Here is a 15,014-nt window from a genome sequence, read left to right as displayed (position 1 = left end):
GAGTACCTCGGTATATACTGGCAGTTGCTGGGCTACGTTCCGGGTAGATTCATATTTGTATATATGTATAGATAGATGCACAGACATACAGACAAGTGCCACTCAGAGATGAGATGAATAGGGGCCCATGCCCGGGAACCTAACGTGCAGACATCAATGCTGCCCCACTAGCTGTTGTTGCAGGCTGCAGTTACATAGCTAGCGCCACGGCAGGCAGGCAGGAGAGGCGGGAGCTAACGGGAGCTGTCCCATTACATTTTTGGAGGACGGCCCTGGCGACCCCGATTCGAATTCGCAACTCACCGGCTACCACTCGCAGCGCCTACTCAACCGCACAGCAAACAGCCCTCCTCAGCTTGCTGCTTGACGCATCTGGACGGCACCCCACCTTGCCCGATAAATACCGGATAGATAATATCGCACCCATCAAAGATTGGTCTCTCCTTCCCGACATCGCCCACCCAACACACGGAGCAGGCCCTTCTTCCTCGACAAGCGCAACGACAAATCCAACCACCTCATCACTCTCAATTGCAAAATGAACACTGTACGCCTTCTCCGAGTTCTGCATGACCTGCCTTCGCATTACGAGCTGTTTTTCGCTGACGAGAATTCCCTAACAGGTCAAGTCCTTCTGGTCAGCAAGCCGGCCCAACGAAAACATCGGCCCTGGACATACATACTGACTAGGCTGTTTCTACAGGCTGGGCTGGGGCTCTCTCTGTGTTGGTAAGCCGAACCCAGTTGCCCCTGTTGCCCTCCCTCTGCCTCATACAGAGACAATTTGTCCTTTGACGACGAGGGTTGCATGCCAGCCAACGACTAAACTGAATTGTCTCTCCAGCCGGCGCCGGCGCATACGTAGTCGCCAAGCGAAGCATCAACGCCGACCGTCAGGCCCGCCTCGAGGAGCAGCGCAAGAAGAAGTCCATGATCGAGTCCCTCGAATATTCGCAGAACGTCCCGTCCCACCCCGGATCCTCCTCGGCCATGGGGGGCTCTCGACCACGGACCGACGACCAGAGCCAACGCCCGAGGCAGGATGAGGACCGCGTCGACCATGCCTTCCACCCAAGCCTGGAGCAGGCTGCCAAAGACGTCACTCCGACCGAGTCTCTGTCTGACAAAGAGTACAACCGGCTCTATGGCAAGAGCAAGTACGAGAGCTCTACTCCGTTCAGGAGCCCGAAAGGGGACCGTTTTTCTTAGCTTTCGGGGACAACAGCTTATAAGCCATACAGGAGGTGACAGGTAATCTGTCGCCCGGCCCTGCCCGCCCATCGACGACCTCGCGCGCGAACACCGGAAAGACGTACCAGGGAGCCGGAGGACTCGGATGATCCAGCGGAGAGCCATCTATCTTTTTGGAGGCCTGAAAGGCCCAGCAGGTCATTGCAATTTAGGCGACTGGCGCCTTCTGGCACATGTATATTATTATGACCGAGACCGCGCACCGGAAATGCGGCAATGAAATGCAATCGCCACTTGATCTTGACACCCCTTTCTGCAGCGATTCGCGTTCCGTTGCTTCAGTCCGTCGTCTCATGCGCAGCATCATGCCTCTCTCTTTCTATGAACGTCCACATTTTGCATCCCCGTTGCGACAAACAAGCGATCTGAGCAAAAGACGAAAACCCCTGCCTTCAATTACCAATGAACGGTCTGCATCTGTTGTGACTGTTTGTTGCATCGGGCCCGAGTCGGCAGACTGCCCAAGCCACGCATGGGCGGGCCCAGCCCTGCGGCCCAGCCTGCCCTGCCCTGGCCAGCTCCAACTCTAGTGCATCTTGATCGGAACTTTCCTCTAGCTCCCCCCTGGTCTCTCCCATTTGGCTTCGACCAACCCTCCACATACAGTCGGTTCATCATCCCCGGTCCCTTCCACGTCACTTTGTCAAATCATCCCCTTCCTCTCGAGGATGTGCCCATGATACCTTGAAGGGCGCGACACCGTTCCACAACGCCCGTGCTCATTCGCCCAGGGCCACCCCGCCAGTCAACATGGCGGCTGCACAGCTCGCCATCGCCAAAGCCTCCCTTCTCGCCTCCTTTCTCAAGGCAGATGCAGACGCCGGCCTCGCGTCGTGTTCTCGCGACGAGATCGAGCAGTTCCATGGCCTGCTCAACGCAGCCGTCGCCAAGTGCTCACCAACCAACGTTCAGGTTTGGAACACACACGCCACTCCGTTTTGACATGAGCCTTTGAGCCCCGGCTAAACATTTGCTTATATTCTCTTTTCGCCGGCAACAGAAATGCAAGCAATGGATCCTCCAGCACCTGGTCGAGTCTCCCGCCCGCGCCGTCGCCTTTGGGAAATACCTGGTCGCCCTCGCCTCCTCTTTCCCCGGCGGCGCGCAGAAGGCGCCTGGCCCGTCGTCGAAGCGGAGGAGGCTGCATGTGCTCTACGTGCTGAACGACGTGCTGTTCCACGTCAAATTTCGGACACGCAGTCCCAACGGCTTCTTCGACAAGATTGCACCACATCTTCCTGCCTTATTTAAGAGCGCTGCCTCCTTCACGAATGCCCCAAAGCACACAAAGAAGTTACACGACCTGCTCCAGTTGTGGGACAAGAACTCCTATTTCTCAACCTCCGTGTTGGAGTCCTTGCGCGCCGCCGTCGAAGAGGGGCCAAAATCGGAGGGCTCTGAAGCCAATGGCGGGGATGTCTCAAACAAGGCACAGGCGAGCTCAACGGCACGAGAGGCGCCTTTCATACTGCCGTCCATGCACGGCGACCCGTCAACGCCCTGGTACGACCTCCCCGCCGCTAATTGGCTCCCTGTCATAGAGCCAAACTCCACGAGGCCTATGAATCCGAACATGATCAAGCCGCTCCAACTGGCAGGCGGGCCGGCCGACAAGAACCTCGTCGACGCAGTGAAGAAGCTGCTGGGCGATGTCGACAAGATATATGCGAAAGATGCCCACATGGACGGCGACTCGGCGTTCGATGTCAGCCAGATGGGCGAGTTCATCGAGCGCGACGAGCTAGGGGATATCGTCGGCGGCGAGACATACTACGGCTGGTCCAGGAACTTTTGCGACAAGATGAGGGCACGGCGGCACAAGGGGGACGGGATGGACATCGACGATGACGAGCAGAGGGGTCGGCGAGGCTCCTCGCGCTCAAGCAGCCGGTCCAGGAGTCCCAGCCGCCGGCGCTCGTCAAGGCGAGACCCCTCACACCCGGCCACCAAGAGACGGCGGCTCTCGCACTCGCGGGGCCGGAGCTGGAGCAGGAGCAGCGCATCACGGTCCCGCAGCCGAGGGGGAAGGGGGAGCCGCAGCCCGCGGCGGCAGCGGAGCTACTCGCGCTCTACGTCTCGGTCCCGGTCCTCGCGCCGCGGCCAGAACGGCAGGGGCAGGCCGAGGTCACGCCTGCGCGACTCCTACTCCCCACAGCCGGTGCTCTCGGGCGCCCAGAACTCGCACGGGGCGGGCTACGGGCCCCCGAAGGGCTTTGTGCCGCCGAATCCGCAGCCATATCATCAGCAGCAGGCGCCACCACTACCGGTGCCGCCGCCGCCGCCGCCTCCTTCAGGCCCATACGCCCACCCAAACTTCCCCGCGGGGGGACCACCTCCACCACCGCAGCCTAGCAGGTTCAACTCGTGGAACGCCGCTGCTCCTCCCCCTCCGCCGCCGCCTCCGCATTACCAGGGCCAATGGCCTCCGCCTCCACCCCCGCCCCCCATGGCAGGCAGCCACGGTCCGCAGCAGCAACAGCAGCAACCACCTCAGGGCTGGTTCCCGCCCGTCCCGGGCCCGTTCCCCCCGGGCCAGTGGGGCGGCGGCTGGGCGGCGCCCCCGCCTCCGCCTCCACCGTATCCCCCCCAGGGAGGACACCCAGAACAGCATCAGCAGCCGGGCGGGTTCCAGTATGGCAGGGGCGGGAGCGGCGGCGGCGGCGGCAGTTACCGGGGCAGAGGCGGCGGGGGGTACGGCAGGGGGAGAGGATGGTGATCGATCGACCCTGATGAGGCCGGGACAAGTCGTCGTTGGATGATACTACAGTGCTGGATGAATGGATGGTGGGCATTCCGGGAAACGGTCAAACGGCATTCGTAGAAAGCGTTTCTAGTAGCAGTGCTTTGCGAGCACCGTAAAAGGCGAAGGAGGACTACCAACCCGGCCAAGATGTCACGACAACAACGTCTAACTGCGACCCACCACAGCCCCCCCCCCCCCCAGAAAGTCCATATCAAAAAAGTACTTAGCATGCATTACGCAGAGACATGCGACAACGTCTTGGTTGGGGAAAATGACATGCTTCTACCTCGCATCGTCGTTGTCGTGGTAAACAGTATGTAGACAAGAAGAAAGTTCAGACAGATTCAAGAGAAGAGAAGGAGGTGTGAAAAAAAGAAGGCTGCCTTCTTTTGAAAGCGTTGTTTCGTTCGTCCCCCGTCTCCCCAAAACCACGGTATCGGTACGCCGACACGCCAGTATGTCCCGTCTTTTTGCCCTAGAGGTGGTTTTGCAGAAGCTTTGTTGACTAAAAATTCGTACAGTTAAAAATCTTCCCTCGAAAGGTGGCCTCTCGCCATATTTTCCATCGCCAACCGCCCCCCGTCCTCATCCCGCAAACCCCTCCTGCCCAGCGGGAGCACCGCATGACCGGCCTCTGGAGAATAACAGAAGAGAGCTCGACTCCCCTTTGCCTGTACCATCCGGTCTTTCGTTGCCACAGAAACATTGGCCCTAATGCTAGTCGGTCTACCAAATCAACAGCAAACCAAAAGTCTGCTAGAGTACTCGAACAGCCCCCTTTGACAGCTCGTGTGTTCTAATTGAAAGTGTGAGAAGCAGCGCCAGCAAGCGCAAGTTTGTCTGGTCCTGCCACCAGAGACGACCAAGTTCAGCCAAGGCCATTGGGTCGCATGTGCCTGTTCCGTGCCCCTGGTTCCTTCTCTAAGCTGGATCCGCTGATGCCCAAGAGAACCTCTGGCATTAGTTTTGCAAAGAATGCTAGAAACCGGGCTTTCGTCATTACCCGTCCTCGGAACCCTCCACCTGGTCGATGTCCATATGCCACCCTGAGCCTGATCCGGTCTGACGCACTGCTGGGGCAGGACACAACAATCTCAGGTTATCGCCCGCTTCTTGACGACCCCGCCGAGCTCTGCCTCTCGTGCGTACCCGGCCGCCGATCTCTTCGGTCTCCGTCTTGCAGGTTCAGCGAGTCGAGCCGCTTCTGGTTATCTTCTGTGCCGTCAGTCTCTTCCGTCTGCTCATCTTGGGGTGCCGCTGACCCATTAGCCTTTTGTTTGTTGGCCAACTCTTGAATGGCCGCCCACTTCCTCTCTCGCTGCTGCTCCCTAGCCGGCGCGCTGTTCTGCTGCTCCGTGTACTCCTGCGAGCAATCATCGAATAGTTGCGGGTTAATCTCCATAAAGAGTTTCATGGCATTATAAACCATCCCGTGAATAGTTCTGGCACTGTGTCAATAACGCGCGCACAAACTTCCCAACGCGTGGATCTTACCTATTCCAGTGGCCCTTGGAGTTCTCGTACAGCGGCGCGAACATGATGGGGAGGATGATCTCCACGTTGTCGCTAACCAGGTTGCAGAAGTACTCGTTGTTCCAGAAGTACAGAGCACGCTCTGCAACTTGGAAATGCGGGCTCGCCACCGATTTTGCGAGCTGGTGGAACAGCGGCTCCTGAACCTTGGCGAACTCCGCCGGGTCCATAACCTCGAAGATGTCCTCTACTTCATTCAAGAACATGACCTCCTTGGTGCTGTTTACCTTTGGCCAATAGCGTAGGAGACCAAGCACCACCTAGAAGACGATTAGGGAATTGAGGTGCACGCGGCTGGAAGGGGGACGGGACTGACCTCTTCCGTAAGAGACGCATCCTTCTCCAAGAACTGAACGATGCAATACGCAAGCTGTGGGTGGTACATGCTGAGACTCTTTGCCTTGTGCAAAGGTATCAGCGTACGTGTGAGGAACAACTTGTGCTCCTCCTTCAAGGGCAATGCGAATCCGTTGATAATGGACCCCAGAATTTCGAGGAGTTCGGCCACGCCGTTGAACCTTTCCGTCTCGTACACAAAATGGAAGAAGACATTGTTAATGGACCGTCGAATGAAGCTTCGAAGGTTGAGGAACTTTCCGTAGATCCTGTGCAGCGTTGTCTTAAGGAAATCGCGCTCACGAGGGTCTTCAGAGTCAAAGAGCTCGAGCAGTCGGAGGACGAAACTGTGGTCAATGTAGGCCTTGGCGATGTTGGTGTTGAAATCCTGGCTCTCGATGAAACGCAGGAAGAACTCGTAGACGACTTGAATGTGAGGCCAAGCAACCTCTAGCACGGGCTCGTCCTCTTCAGGGTCGAAGGCTTCTCCCGATGGGTTCATTGGCGGCGGCAACGGGCGGAACAGGTTCTTGGCGAACATCTCGACAACTCGCGGGTACATGGGCTCAGTGATGACCTGGCGATTGTTGGCGACGTAGTCGAGTAGCTCGTGAAGCGCGAGGCGCTTGATCTCCTTAGATTTCATGTCGCCACTGGCGTCGTTAAAGTCGAAGATGACATTGCACTGGTCGATTTTCTGCATGAACAGCTCCTGCCGCCGGTTAGGCGGCACCTCGTGAAAACCAGGCAGCTTTTCCAGCTCGCGATGCGCCGAGATGTCGAATCGAGACGAGTGCTGGCGCTTCGGGGTCCTCAAGCCCTCGGGCACGTCCTTCGGGGTCTGTTGCAGACGGTCGAACATCAGGGACTTTTGGCCAGCCTTTGGAGGCGCCAGGTCGTGCGGCATGGTCTCGGCCGCGCCGGGCGGAGGGACATGAGGAGCACTGGGGCTGATGATGACCGTGGGCGGGAGACCGCCGGAGCGCTGGGGCGTGCCGCCGCCATTGGCAGACTGGGAGGAGGCGCCAAAGGAGCCAGATCCCGAGGCGGAGCTCATGTTGCTCAAGGGTGACTGCCCTGGGATGCCCTGCTCTTGCCCATGTGCTCCAGCGCTGTTAGGGGGGAGAGGCTTGTTTCGGGTGTCGGGAAGATTGGAAGCGGAGGACGAGGGCGTGAGTGTGGGAGACTGGTTGGAACCGTCCCTCGATGCTGAGCTGTTGGGGGAGGCTGTGCCGTCTTTGGAGTCCTTCTTCTTTGATGATTTGCTGGAGTCTTTCCCGCGCGACAGCTGTTGGGGGTCGCGAGCCGAGCGTTAGCAGACGTCGGACGAGGGTCGGGCCGTTGGGATGTCGCTAGTGGGCGGGCGGTTGGAACTTACGACTCTCTGACTGAAGCGCTTCATCTTCGAAGAAAGGTGCTTCTCTGTGGCGAGGGGGTCAGCAATGGCCAGCTGAGAGGCAATGGCGGGGCCTGAGGGGGGCAGGAGACAAGCTCCGCGGACGGCGGATGGCGGAGGGCGGAGGGCGACGGCTCAGCGCAAATACGCGGGAGGGACCGCGTGTGGCTGGTCCCAGAACCTTGGGGAAGAGCCCAGGCAGTAGGTGCCTGTGTGGGTGGTTGGGTGTGATATGTGTGTGATGTATTATGTGGGAGGTGTGGGAGTGATGCGGGGGGAGGGGAGAGGACAAATGTTGAAGATCTATCTACCTGTTCAGCCTCGCGGGAAATGGCAGGGGGAACGGCAGTAGGCGCTGACGGACAGATCAATGGGGTCGTGGTCCACGTCCAAGGCAGTCTCGCTGTGTGGTCCGGAGGAGAGGGAGGGTGATTGGCAACAGGACGGCAGCGGGAGAGGAGGGCAAGGCGCAACCAATTCGCCAGACGGCAGGCAGGTCAGACTGATGCGCTTGGCGGGTCCCGAGGTGGGAGGTGGGTGGGTGGTGAGGATGTCGGGATGGCGAGACGACTGGGAGCTTAGGTAAAGGTGAGGAGGGCTGGAGAACAACCTTGGGGGCAGGGCAGGGTGCTGGGCACTGCTGGCTCAAAAGGGGGCCCGGACAGGGGTTTGCCGAGTGGTTGGAGGGAAGAGCAGGGAAGCTTGGAGGTGACAATAGGGTTTATTAGGCACAGCCAGTGAGCCAGTAGACTACCTAGTATCTAGGCAGATGGGGTTGGAGGCCGAACGGGACGGGCAAAGATGGGCTGGGGACGACGGCGGAAGGAGCAGAACAGGGCAGATGCAGGTGCAGACGCAGGTGCTGATGCAGAGCAGATGCAGAGGATGCAGACGAGGTGGTCAGGAGGAGAGGCAGAGGCTTTGGGAGGCTTGGGAGGCTGGCTGGGCTGGCTGGGCTGGCTGGGCTGGGCTGGCTGGCTCGCTTGGTCGCTTGTTGGTGCTGGTGCTGGTGCCGGTGGTACACAGTATTCGATGTTGAGGCACAGGCAGGCGTGCAGAGGTGAGTTGAGGGAGGCGGATCGGAGGTGCGTCAGGGTGATGACAGGCAGGGTACTTATTTACCGTTTGAAGGGGATGAGCCGTCGGCGTCTCTAGATTCTTTGGTGGAGGGCATCCGTGATATTTGGACGAGGCCCATCAAGCCTGAAGCAGGAGCCTGTGTTCAGAAGTGAGACTCGACGATGAGGCGTAGCAGTCAAGAGCACGGTAGGAAGGAAGAGAGTGAGTTCGTCCAAGATGGCAATCCGCAATCCGCAATTCGAGAGGGTGGGAATCGGGAAGGTTTGGGTTTGGGTTTGGGGTTCGGAGACACGGTAGGCGCTAAGGGTGCACTGCGGTGCGGGTCGAAACGGTGCGGCAGACGGTAGCTCTCTCTGGGGAGTTGGAGCTCCGAGGTGTGAGTGAGAGGAGGGACCCGGGGAGAGAGTGAGGGTGAAGGAGTGTGTGCGTGCGCATGGGATTGAGTTTGGTTGCATGTGCCAATCATCTCAACGGGGAGAGAGAGCACCAGGTACGTGGTAGTAGTAACAGTAACAGTCGCAAGTCTTGGGCACAACGCATCGCTCTGCCAGCCTGGCGGATTGCTCGCTGGGGCCGGGGCTGGGCGGTGGGCTGCCGGCACCTAACCGGGCCACTCTGACCTCACCCAGTGCCCACCAGCATGGAGCCCCACTGGTCGCCCGCAATTAGAGCCCTGCAGTTGGAGCCAGCGCCCGTGGACTTGGGACGGCGGGGCTTGCAGACACAGACGGGCAAGGACAAGACAAATGGCCATCATCTCCCGCTAATCATGGTCACAATTGCTGTAGGTGACGCGAGAGCCACGGCACTCGTCCGCAGGCTGCAGCTTTATTTCGCACATGGCATTGCGAACAAGCAAGGTGGGCGAAATTTGGCCCACATGGGCCAAAATACCCGAGCGAGGGTCGAGTTGGCGACGCTCGCCAGGACCACCCAGGGTCACTCGACATTACCTCGAGGCCTGCCTGGGACTGCTAGGGACTGCCGAAGCTAGCCCTGTCTGTTGCCCGCCCATCTTTCATATGCCCTTGGTATCTGATCAGACATTGTGTCTGCTGCACCTACACAATACGATTACCTAGGTACCTAGGTACTCAAGTAGGTTAGCATACAGTACTTACACATGGATTTATATCGCCATGAGGACGTCATAGACCCCGGCCTCAATAGCCGGGGTTGCTCAACAATGAGGCACGAGGCGTGCGGCTGTTTTGGATGATCTGTGAGACTTGATCCATGTTGTTGCCATGCCGTGCCATGCCGTGCAGTACCAAGCCTTGAGTTGAGTGCCCATCTCCCATCAGGAAGAAGGGCAGATCTGTTTCGAGAGGCCGCGGGAAGCCTGGGTCGATGCTCCGGGCCCGCAGCTCCTGCGCCTGCAGGGCCCATCCCGACCTCTAGTGTACATGCACAGTGCCTAGGTACCTAGGTACTTGCATACCTCGGTCTCTGACATCTGGTTGCCAGCTGCGAGACCCGACCCTTCGCTCTCGTCTCAACATCGCGAAGACCTCTCACCTATCCACTAATACACGGGCTGCAACGCAGTTTCTCAGTCAGACATCGTTCAAGTGGTGTCAATGTCATCTTGTGGCCGCAGTGAATGAGCCAGCGTCTCAAGATCTAGCCCAGGCGCGGCCTAGGACCTTTAGTACATACCAGCACTAATAACAGAGAAGTTCCCTCACCCACGGTCTGAGTTGATGGACTGCTCCGCCTGCTGCAACACCCAACACACAACATGTCGTTCATAGACATGAATGACGCCGAGGAAACCGATGCGCTCTTGAGTGCTGCATCGCCCTCCGAATCCTCCGTCTCAGATGCCCAACCTCAGGCGCCCGCTTTCAAGATACCCTCCCGCACCATTGCCGCCGTCGAGCATCCTTTCCTGATCCAAAATCTCGACAAGGGTATCGAAACTTTCGGTACAAACCCGCAGTTTCAATCAGTGAGATCGCATCACATCCTTCTTGTGCATGGGCCGTTGGGAGTTCTAACCATCAACACAGGTCTTGGATCCTTCCAGGCCCCAACTCTCCGTGCCTCTGTATTTGCACCCCAAAGATCCTACTTCAAGGCCAATGATGTCTCACTATGCATCATCCCACAATGTACTCTTCAAAATAACAGTCCCAAAGCGCACTGGCCGGAAGCGAAAGAGGGGCAGTAATGGGCCATGGCAGGGAGAGGCCCATCAACCCGCTGAAGCCACCGGGCGAGGACCGGAAAGCTTGCGCTCAGAGTCAAGACTGGATGAGCCCAGGATCCTGAGGCGGAAGCTTCAGGACAACGTCGATAGCTATCAGGCCGAAGCGGTTGGTGTTATCAAGCATACCCATCGCTACAGAGGCATGGCCGACTTCAACTACTCCATGAAGAACAATGACTTCATGAACGAGTTCTCAGACAAGATCTTGTCTGGTGACGGTACGTTTCCCAACGCTCGCTTTTGTTGGCTTCTGGCTCATAGATTTCTGCAGTCTCCAAGTTCCGTCAATTCGCCATGAGGCCAGGCGTGGACACGACCCCTAAACAAGAAATCGTTGCTCCGCCTCTCATGACCCAGATCAGCGTACCCTATTACTATATGTACTCCCAGAACCCATATGTGAGGGTCGTGAGCACCACGGATGGAGGCTTCGAGATGGTCAACACCACTTCTAGGGTCAAGTCCGTGGGCTACTTCATTGGCACACAGGACGCAATTCCCACTGGCCCTACTGGCAGGCCGAGAATCAGGGATCCCTTATTTGATGTCATCGTCAAGTCAATGAGGACGCTCCTGGACGAGCGGCCGGTCTGGACGCGTCGTTCGATCATCAACCGGTTGACCGACTTCGCCTACGATCCTGAGAACCCGGAGAAACGGTTCCCGCCCAACCTGTCACAGCAGCTACTCAAGAATGCCATCCAGTACGCCGGCTACCAATTCAAGGGTGGGCCCTGGCGTGACGCCCTCTGCCGATACGGCTATGACCCTCGCAAAGACCCCTCAAGCCGCGTATACCAGTGCCTCATCTTCCGGTTGCGGCGGCTCCAGGTCGGCGAGATGGGCGAGATGTGGCAGGAGCTGCGGAAGCGTGACCTCTCGTCGGTCAAGGCAACCACCGACGAATACACCGACACTCACCTGTTCAATGGCAAGAACTACGCCGACGACGGCAAGGTCTGGCAGGTGTGCGACATCACGGACCCTCTACTGGCCAAGCTTTTTGCGGACGCGCCCGTCCGACCCGTCTGCGACATCGAGGGCAGCGGCTGGTTCCACCGCGGGCTGTGGGCGAAGGCGAGGGCCATTATGAAGTGCAAGATGAGGGCGATCCAGTTCGGGAGGGTCCTCAAGGACAGCGACTTCGAGCAGGCGTTGCAGGCGCGCGACGACAGCCCGGACCCCGACGCAGCCAGGAGCATCGCCATCCCGACGCCCGACCTGAAGCTGACGGATAAGGAGCTCGAGCTGATCCGCGGCAAGAAGTACAACAAGGGTATCGGTAGGAAGCGGCACAACAAGCGCACCTCGTACCACTTCCCGGGGAGGAGGGTCAAGGTGGGCCTCGGGAGGTCGGGCCGGGCTGGCGGGCCCTCGCAGTCGCAAGAGGGAGATGGGGATGAGACCGCCCTGGAGGACTACCAGGAGCCTGAGGACGGAGATGAGACGGGCATCGTGGACGGTCTGCCGACGGACTTTGAGGACGGCAGCGAGTATGACGAGGACGAAGGGGATGAAGACGAGGATCTTGTAGAGGGAGAAGACTACGGCGAGGACGATGAGGACGACGAGGACGATGAAATGGCCGAGCAGACGGACTATCAGGCGTTCCAAACCGACTATGACGAGGATGAGGACGAGGAGCAGGACCTCGAGGCCGACGATGCGGATGGCTGAGACCAACATTAAAGGAGCCGAGGTGCCAATGGAACGACTGGGCGGTTGTAGTGTGATTGTCCCCAAATTGATACCCATTCTAGACAGACGGCTATTGATTTGCTGGTGTATAGGTCATATTAATTACTTTGAAGAAATTGCATCGTTCGTTGCCTCTGTTTCGTGGCTTGAAGCCTTGTGTTTATTACAACTCCAAACAAGAACAATTCGAGGAAAAGGCAACAATAACATCAACTTAGTAGCAAGACGAACCAATTTGTCATTCTGCTACTTCGTCAACCCCATCTCTTGTAAGTGATTGATGTGCCAGAAATGGTGAAACAGGAAACCGAAATATCATTCTGGAAAGGGAAAGCGCCTGTATTGTTGCAAGTCGCCCAAAAATCACCAAACGCCGCACCTGATAGAAGACCCTGAATCGTTGCATGCAGACTACCTCCGGGCATTTACTCATTCCCTCGTAACTCATGGAAACGTCTAATTATGCAGATATGCCAGCCATACTGCCCGGGTGCAAAATTTCTTCTTCGCACACCACCTTTTCGGCCGTCTAATAACGGGAGTGGGATACCAACCATCACTATCACCACCACGAACAACAGCAAAAGAAAAAGAGAGAGAGAGAGAGAGAGTTGCGTAGGACAGAGCGAATACTTGTTGTCCTGGTCCGTCACTGCACCTGCAACACCTTGGTCCTGCTCGCCTTCTGCCTCGTCATCGCCTCGACCCAGTGGTCCGCCTCGGCGAGCGCCCTGCGCGGGTCCTTCTTGCGCTTGAGCAGGAACCCCTGCAGCTCCGCGGGCGAGAACCCGTCCGGGATCCTGGCCGCGAACTCGGCCGCCACCTCCCGGAGCTCCTCGATCGTGATCTCGAGCCGGTGGTCGTCGAGCGCCTCGCTCGAGATGGTCCCGCCCGCGCCGCCGCCGCCGCCGTTGACCACCCCGTTCGGGCGGTGGTGGTGGTGGTCTGGCTCCGCCGTCCCGGGCAGAGGCTTCTTCTCGGCGGCATGGCCGTTGGCCCCCTCGTGCTTCCCGTTCACCATGGCGGTTGGCTGTGGCGCGGTGGTGGTAGTGGGCTTGCGCTTCGAGTCGGCCTCGTACATGCGCTCGAACAGCTCCCGGGCCTGCTCCTGCGTCGCGTTCGTGAAGGCGACCTGCAGGTCGACGCGGCCGGGCCGGATGAGCGCCTCGTCGAGGGCCTCCGGCTTGTTGGTGGTCATGATGAGCACGCGGCCCTCGTGCGAGGCGACGCCGTCGATGGCGTTCAGGAGCCCGGACAGGCTGATGCCCTTCTTCTCGTCGGGCCCGCCCTGCTTCTTCAGCTCGCGGGCGAGGTCGGCCACCTTCCAGTCGTTCATGCCGCCGTCTCCGGTGCCGTCCCCGCCGCCGCCGCCGCCGCCGCCACCGCTTGTGCCGTTGGGACGGCCGCCCTTGCGGCCCCTGCCGCCTTCTCTCTTGGTGCTTTCCTTGCTCGCCTCGCCCTCTGCCTCCACGTCCTGGTCCTGCTCCTCCTTGGGCCGCGCAAGGCCGGCGGTATCGATGTCCTCCAACAGGATGACGCATCTCCGCGGCAGGGAGTTGAAGAGCGCGAGCAGGTCCTCCTCCGTGAGCGATGGCTCCAACAGGCTAATAACGTATATGTCAAGGCCGAAAACGCCGGCCAGCGCAAAAGACAGTGACGTCTTGCCGGTCCCGGGCGGGCCGTGGAAGAGATAGCCCCGCCTCAGTGGGATGCCGCGGTTGGCGTACCACCGCGGCGTGGCGGGGTGCAGGTACTCGTTGACGTCGGCCAGGAGCTGGACCTTCTGCCTCGCGTCGAGCACGACCGTCTTCATGGGGCGCACGGGGCGGTTGGCCACCTGGGCCCAGGCGTGGCGGCCGCCGTAGCGGCGCATGTTCTGGGGGGAGGGCCGCTTGACGATGGTCTTTGCGTAGTGGTCGTTGTAGTAGGACTCCTTTGCGTGGCGCAGCAGGCGCTTGATGGGCTCCGGGGAGCGGCCCAGGCACGAGATGACGAGGTTCTCCTTGTCCTTGAAGGTCTGGCCCCCGACGCCGCTGTCCTCGAAGAAGTGCTCCTGCTTGCGGTGCAGGCGGAAGTAGTTGCCCTCGAACCAGAAGCCGTGGACGCCCAGGGCGGGCACGAAGCGCGGGGGCATCTTGGCCTCCTGGTTGGAGAAGTTCAGGTAGACGCCCTCGCCGTCGGGCGAGATCCTGGTGGCCAGCACGTCGGCCTCGTCCTCCTCCTCCCATGCGGTTTTTGAGAGGGTCTCGGCGGTGAGGGAGCGCGAGTTGACGAGCCTGGGCTGGGAGGCCAGCCACTTGATCATGTGCAGGTAGATCTCGTCGCCGCTGGACACGTGTATGCTGGCCATCAGGTACTCGGCGATGAACCTGTAGATGACCATGAAGAACTGGCGCCATATTCTATTTGCGGCCCAGGCGAATCCGACCAGGGTCAGGATCATGGTTGGGTCGATTCCTATGCGCGAGCCGACCATCTGGTGTAATACCATGAAGAGCTGGACCAACGGGTTTCGACTGCCGAGGAGGGTGATGATGCCTTCCAGGCCAGGCATGCCCCCACTCATATTGGCCGCAGTCATGTTCGAGCTGAATGCGCCATTGTGCAGCTGTTTGCCAAGTATGGACTTGAAATCCATCTTGTGAGGCCCTAGTCAAGACAACTTAGAAGTCTAACTGTCTTTGACTTTGCTCTCCGCCAGATCCCAAGTGCCCGCCTCCAAGAAGCTGACTGAACAACCTGGAAGAGTAGGAAGCGGTGGTTAG

At 59.0% G+C, this 15,014-nt stretch overlaps 4 protein-coding genes across 4 annotated transcripts; 2 read left to right on the top strand and 2 right to left on the bottom strand.

Moving 5' to 3' along the window:
- Positions 1 to 1,605: 1,605 nt before the first annotated feature.
- Positions 1,606 to 8,859, bottom strand: KVR01_011157 (uncharacterized protein). The gene is made up of 5 exons (XM_044781385.1): positions 7,550 to 8,859; positions 7,242 to 7,285; positions 5,844 to 7,151; positions 5,489 to 5,787; positions 1,606 to 5,436 (listed from the first exon to the last, which is right to left on the bottom strand). Exons 2-5 carry the CDS (start codon positions 7,263 to 7,265, stop codon positions 5,094 to 5,096), a joined length of 1,974 nt encoding a protein of 657 aa, XP_044639532.1. The 5' UTR covers positions 7,266 to 7,285; positions 7,550 to 8,859; the 3' UTR covers positions 1,606 to 5,093.
- Positions 2,002 to 3,967, top strand: KVR01_011172 (uncharacterized protein; the record flags this gene model as incomplete). Its single annotated transcript, XM_044793900.1, has 2 exons — positions 2,002 to 2,163; positions 2,252 to 3,967. 2 exons carry the CDS (start codon positions 2,002 to 2,004, stop codon positions 3,965 to 3,967), a joined length of 1,878 nt encoding a protein of 625 aa, XP_044639547.1.
- A 1,221-nt stretch (positions 8,860 to 10,080) lies between the features above and the next one.
- Positions 10,081 to 12,228, top strand: KVR01_011472 (uncharacterized protein; the record flags this gene model as incomplete). Its single annotated transcript, XM_044792276.1, has 3 exons — positions 10,081 to 10,290; positions 10,352 to 10,769; positions 10,823 to 12,228. The coding sequence occupies 3 exons, from the start codon at positions 10,081 to 10,083 to the stop codon at positions 12,226 to 12,228; spliced, it is 2,034 nt and encodes a 677-aa protein (XP_044639847.1).
- Positions 12,229 to 12,898: 670 nt separating this feature from the next.
- Positions 12,899 to 14,887, bottom strand: KVR01_011372 (uncharacterized protein; the record flags this gene model as incomplete). Its single annotated transcript, XM_044794955.1, has 1 exon — positions 12,899 to 14,887. One exon carries the CDS (start codon positions 14,885 to 14,887, stop codon positions 12,899 to 12,901), a length of 1,989 nt encoding a protein of 662 aa, XP_044639747.1.
- Positions 14,888 to 15,014: the final 127 nt, after the last annotated feature.

The sequence above is a fragment of the Diaporthe batatas genome (genome assembly GCF_019321695.1).
Source record: "Diaporthe batatas strain CRI 302-4 chromosome Unknown Contig00015, whole genome shotgun sequence".
In the NCBI taxonomy this organism is placed as follows: Eukaryota; Fungi; Ascomycota; class Sordariomycetes; order Diaporthales; family Diaporthaceae; genus Diaporthe; species Diaporthe batatas.
This window is presented reverse-complemented; position numbering and strand designations above follow the sequence as displayed.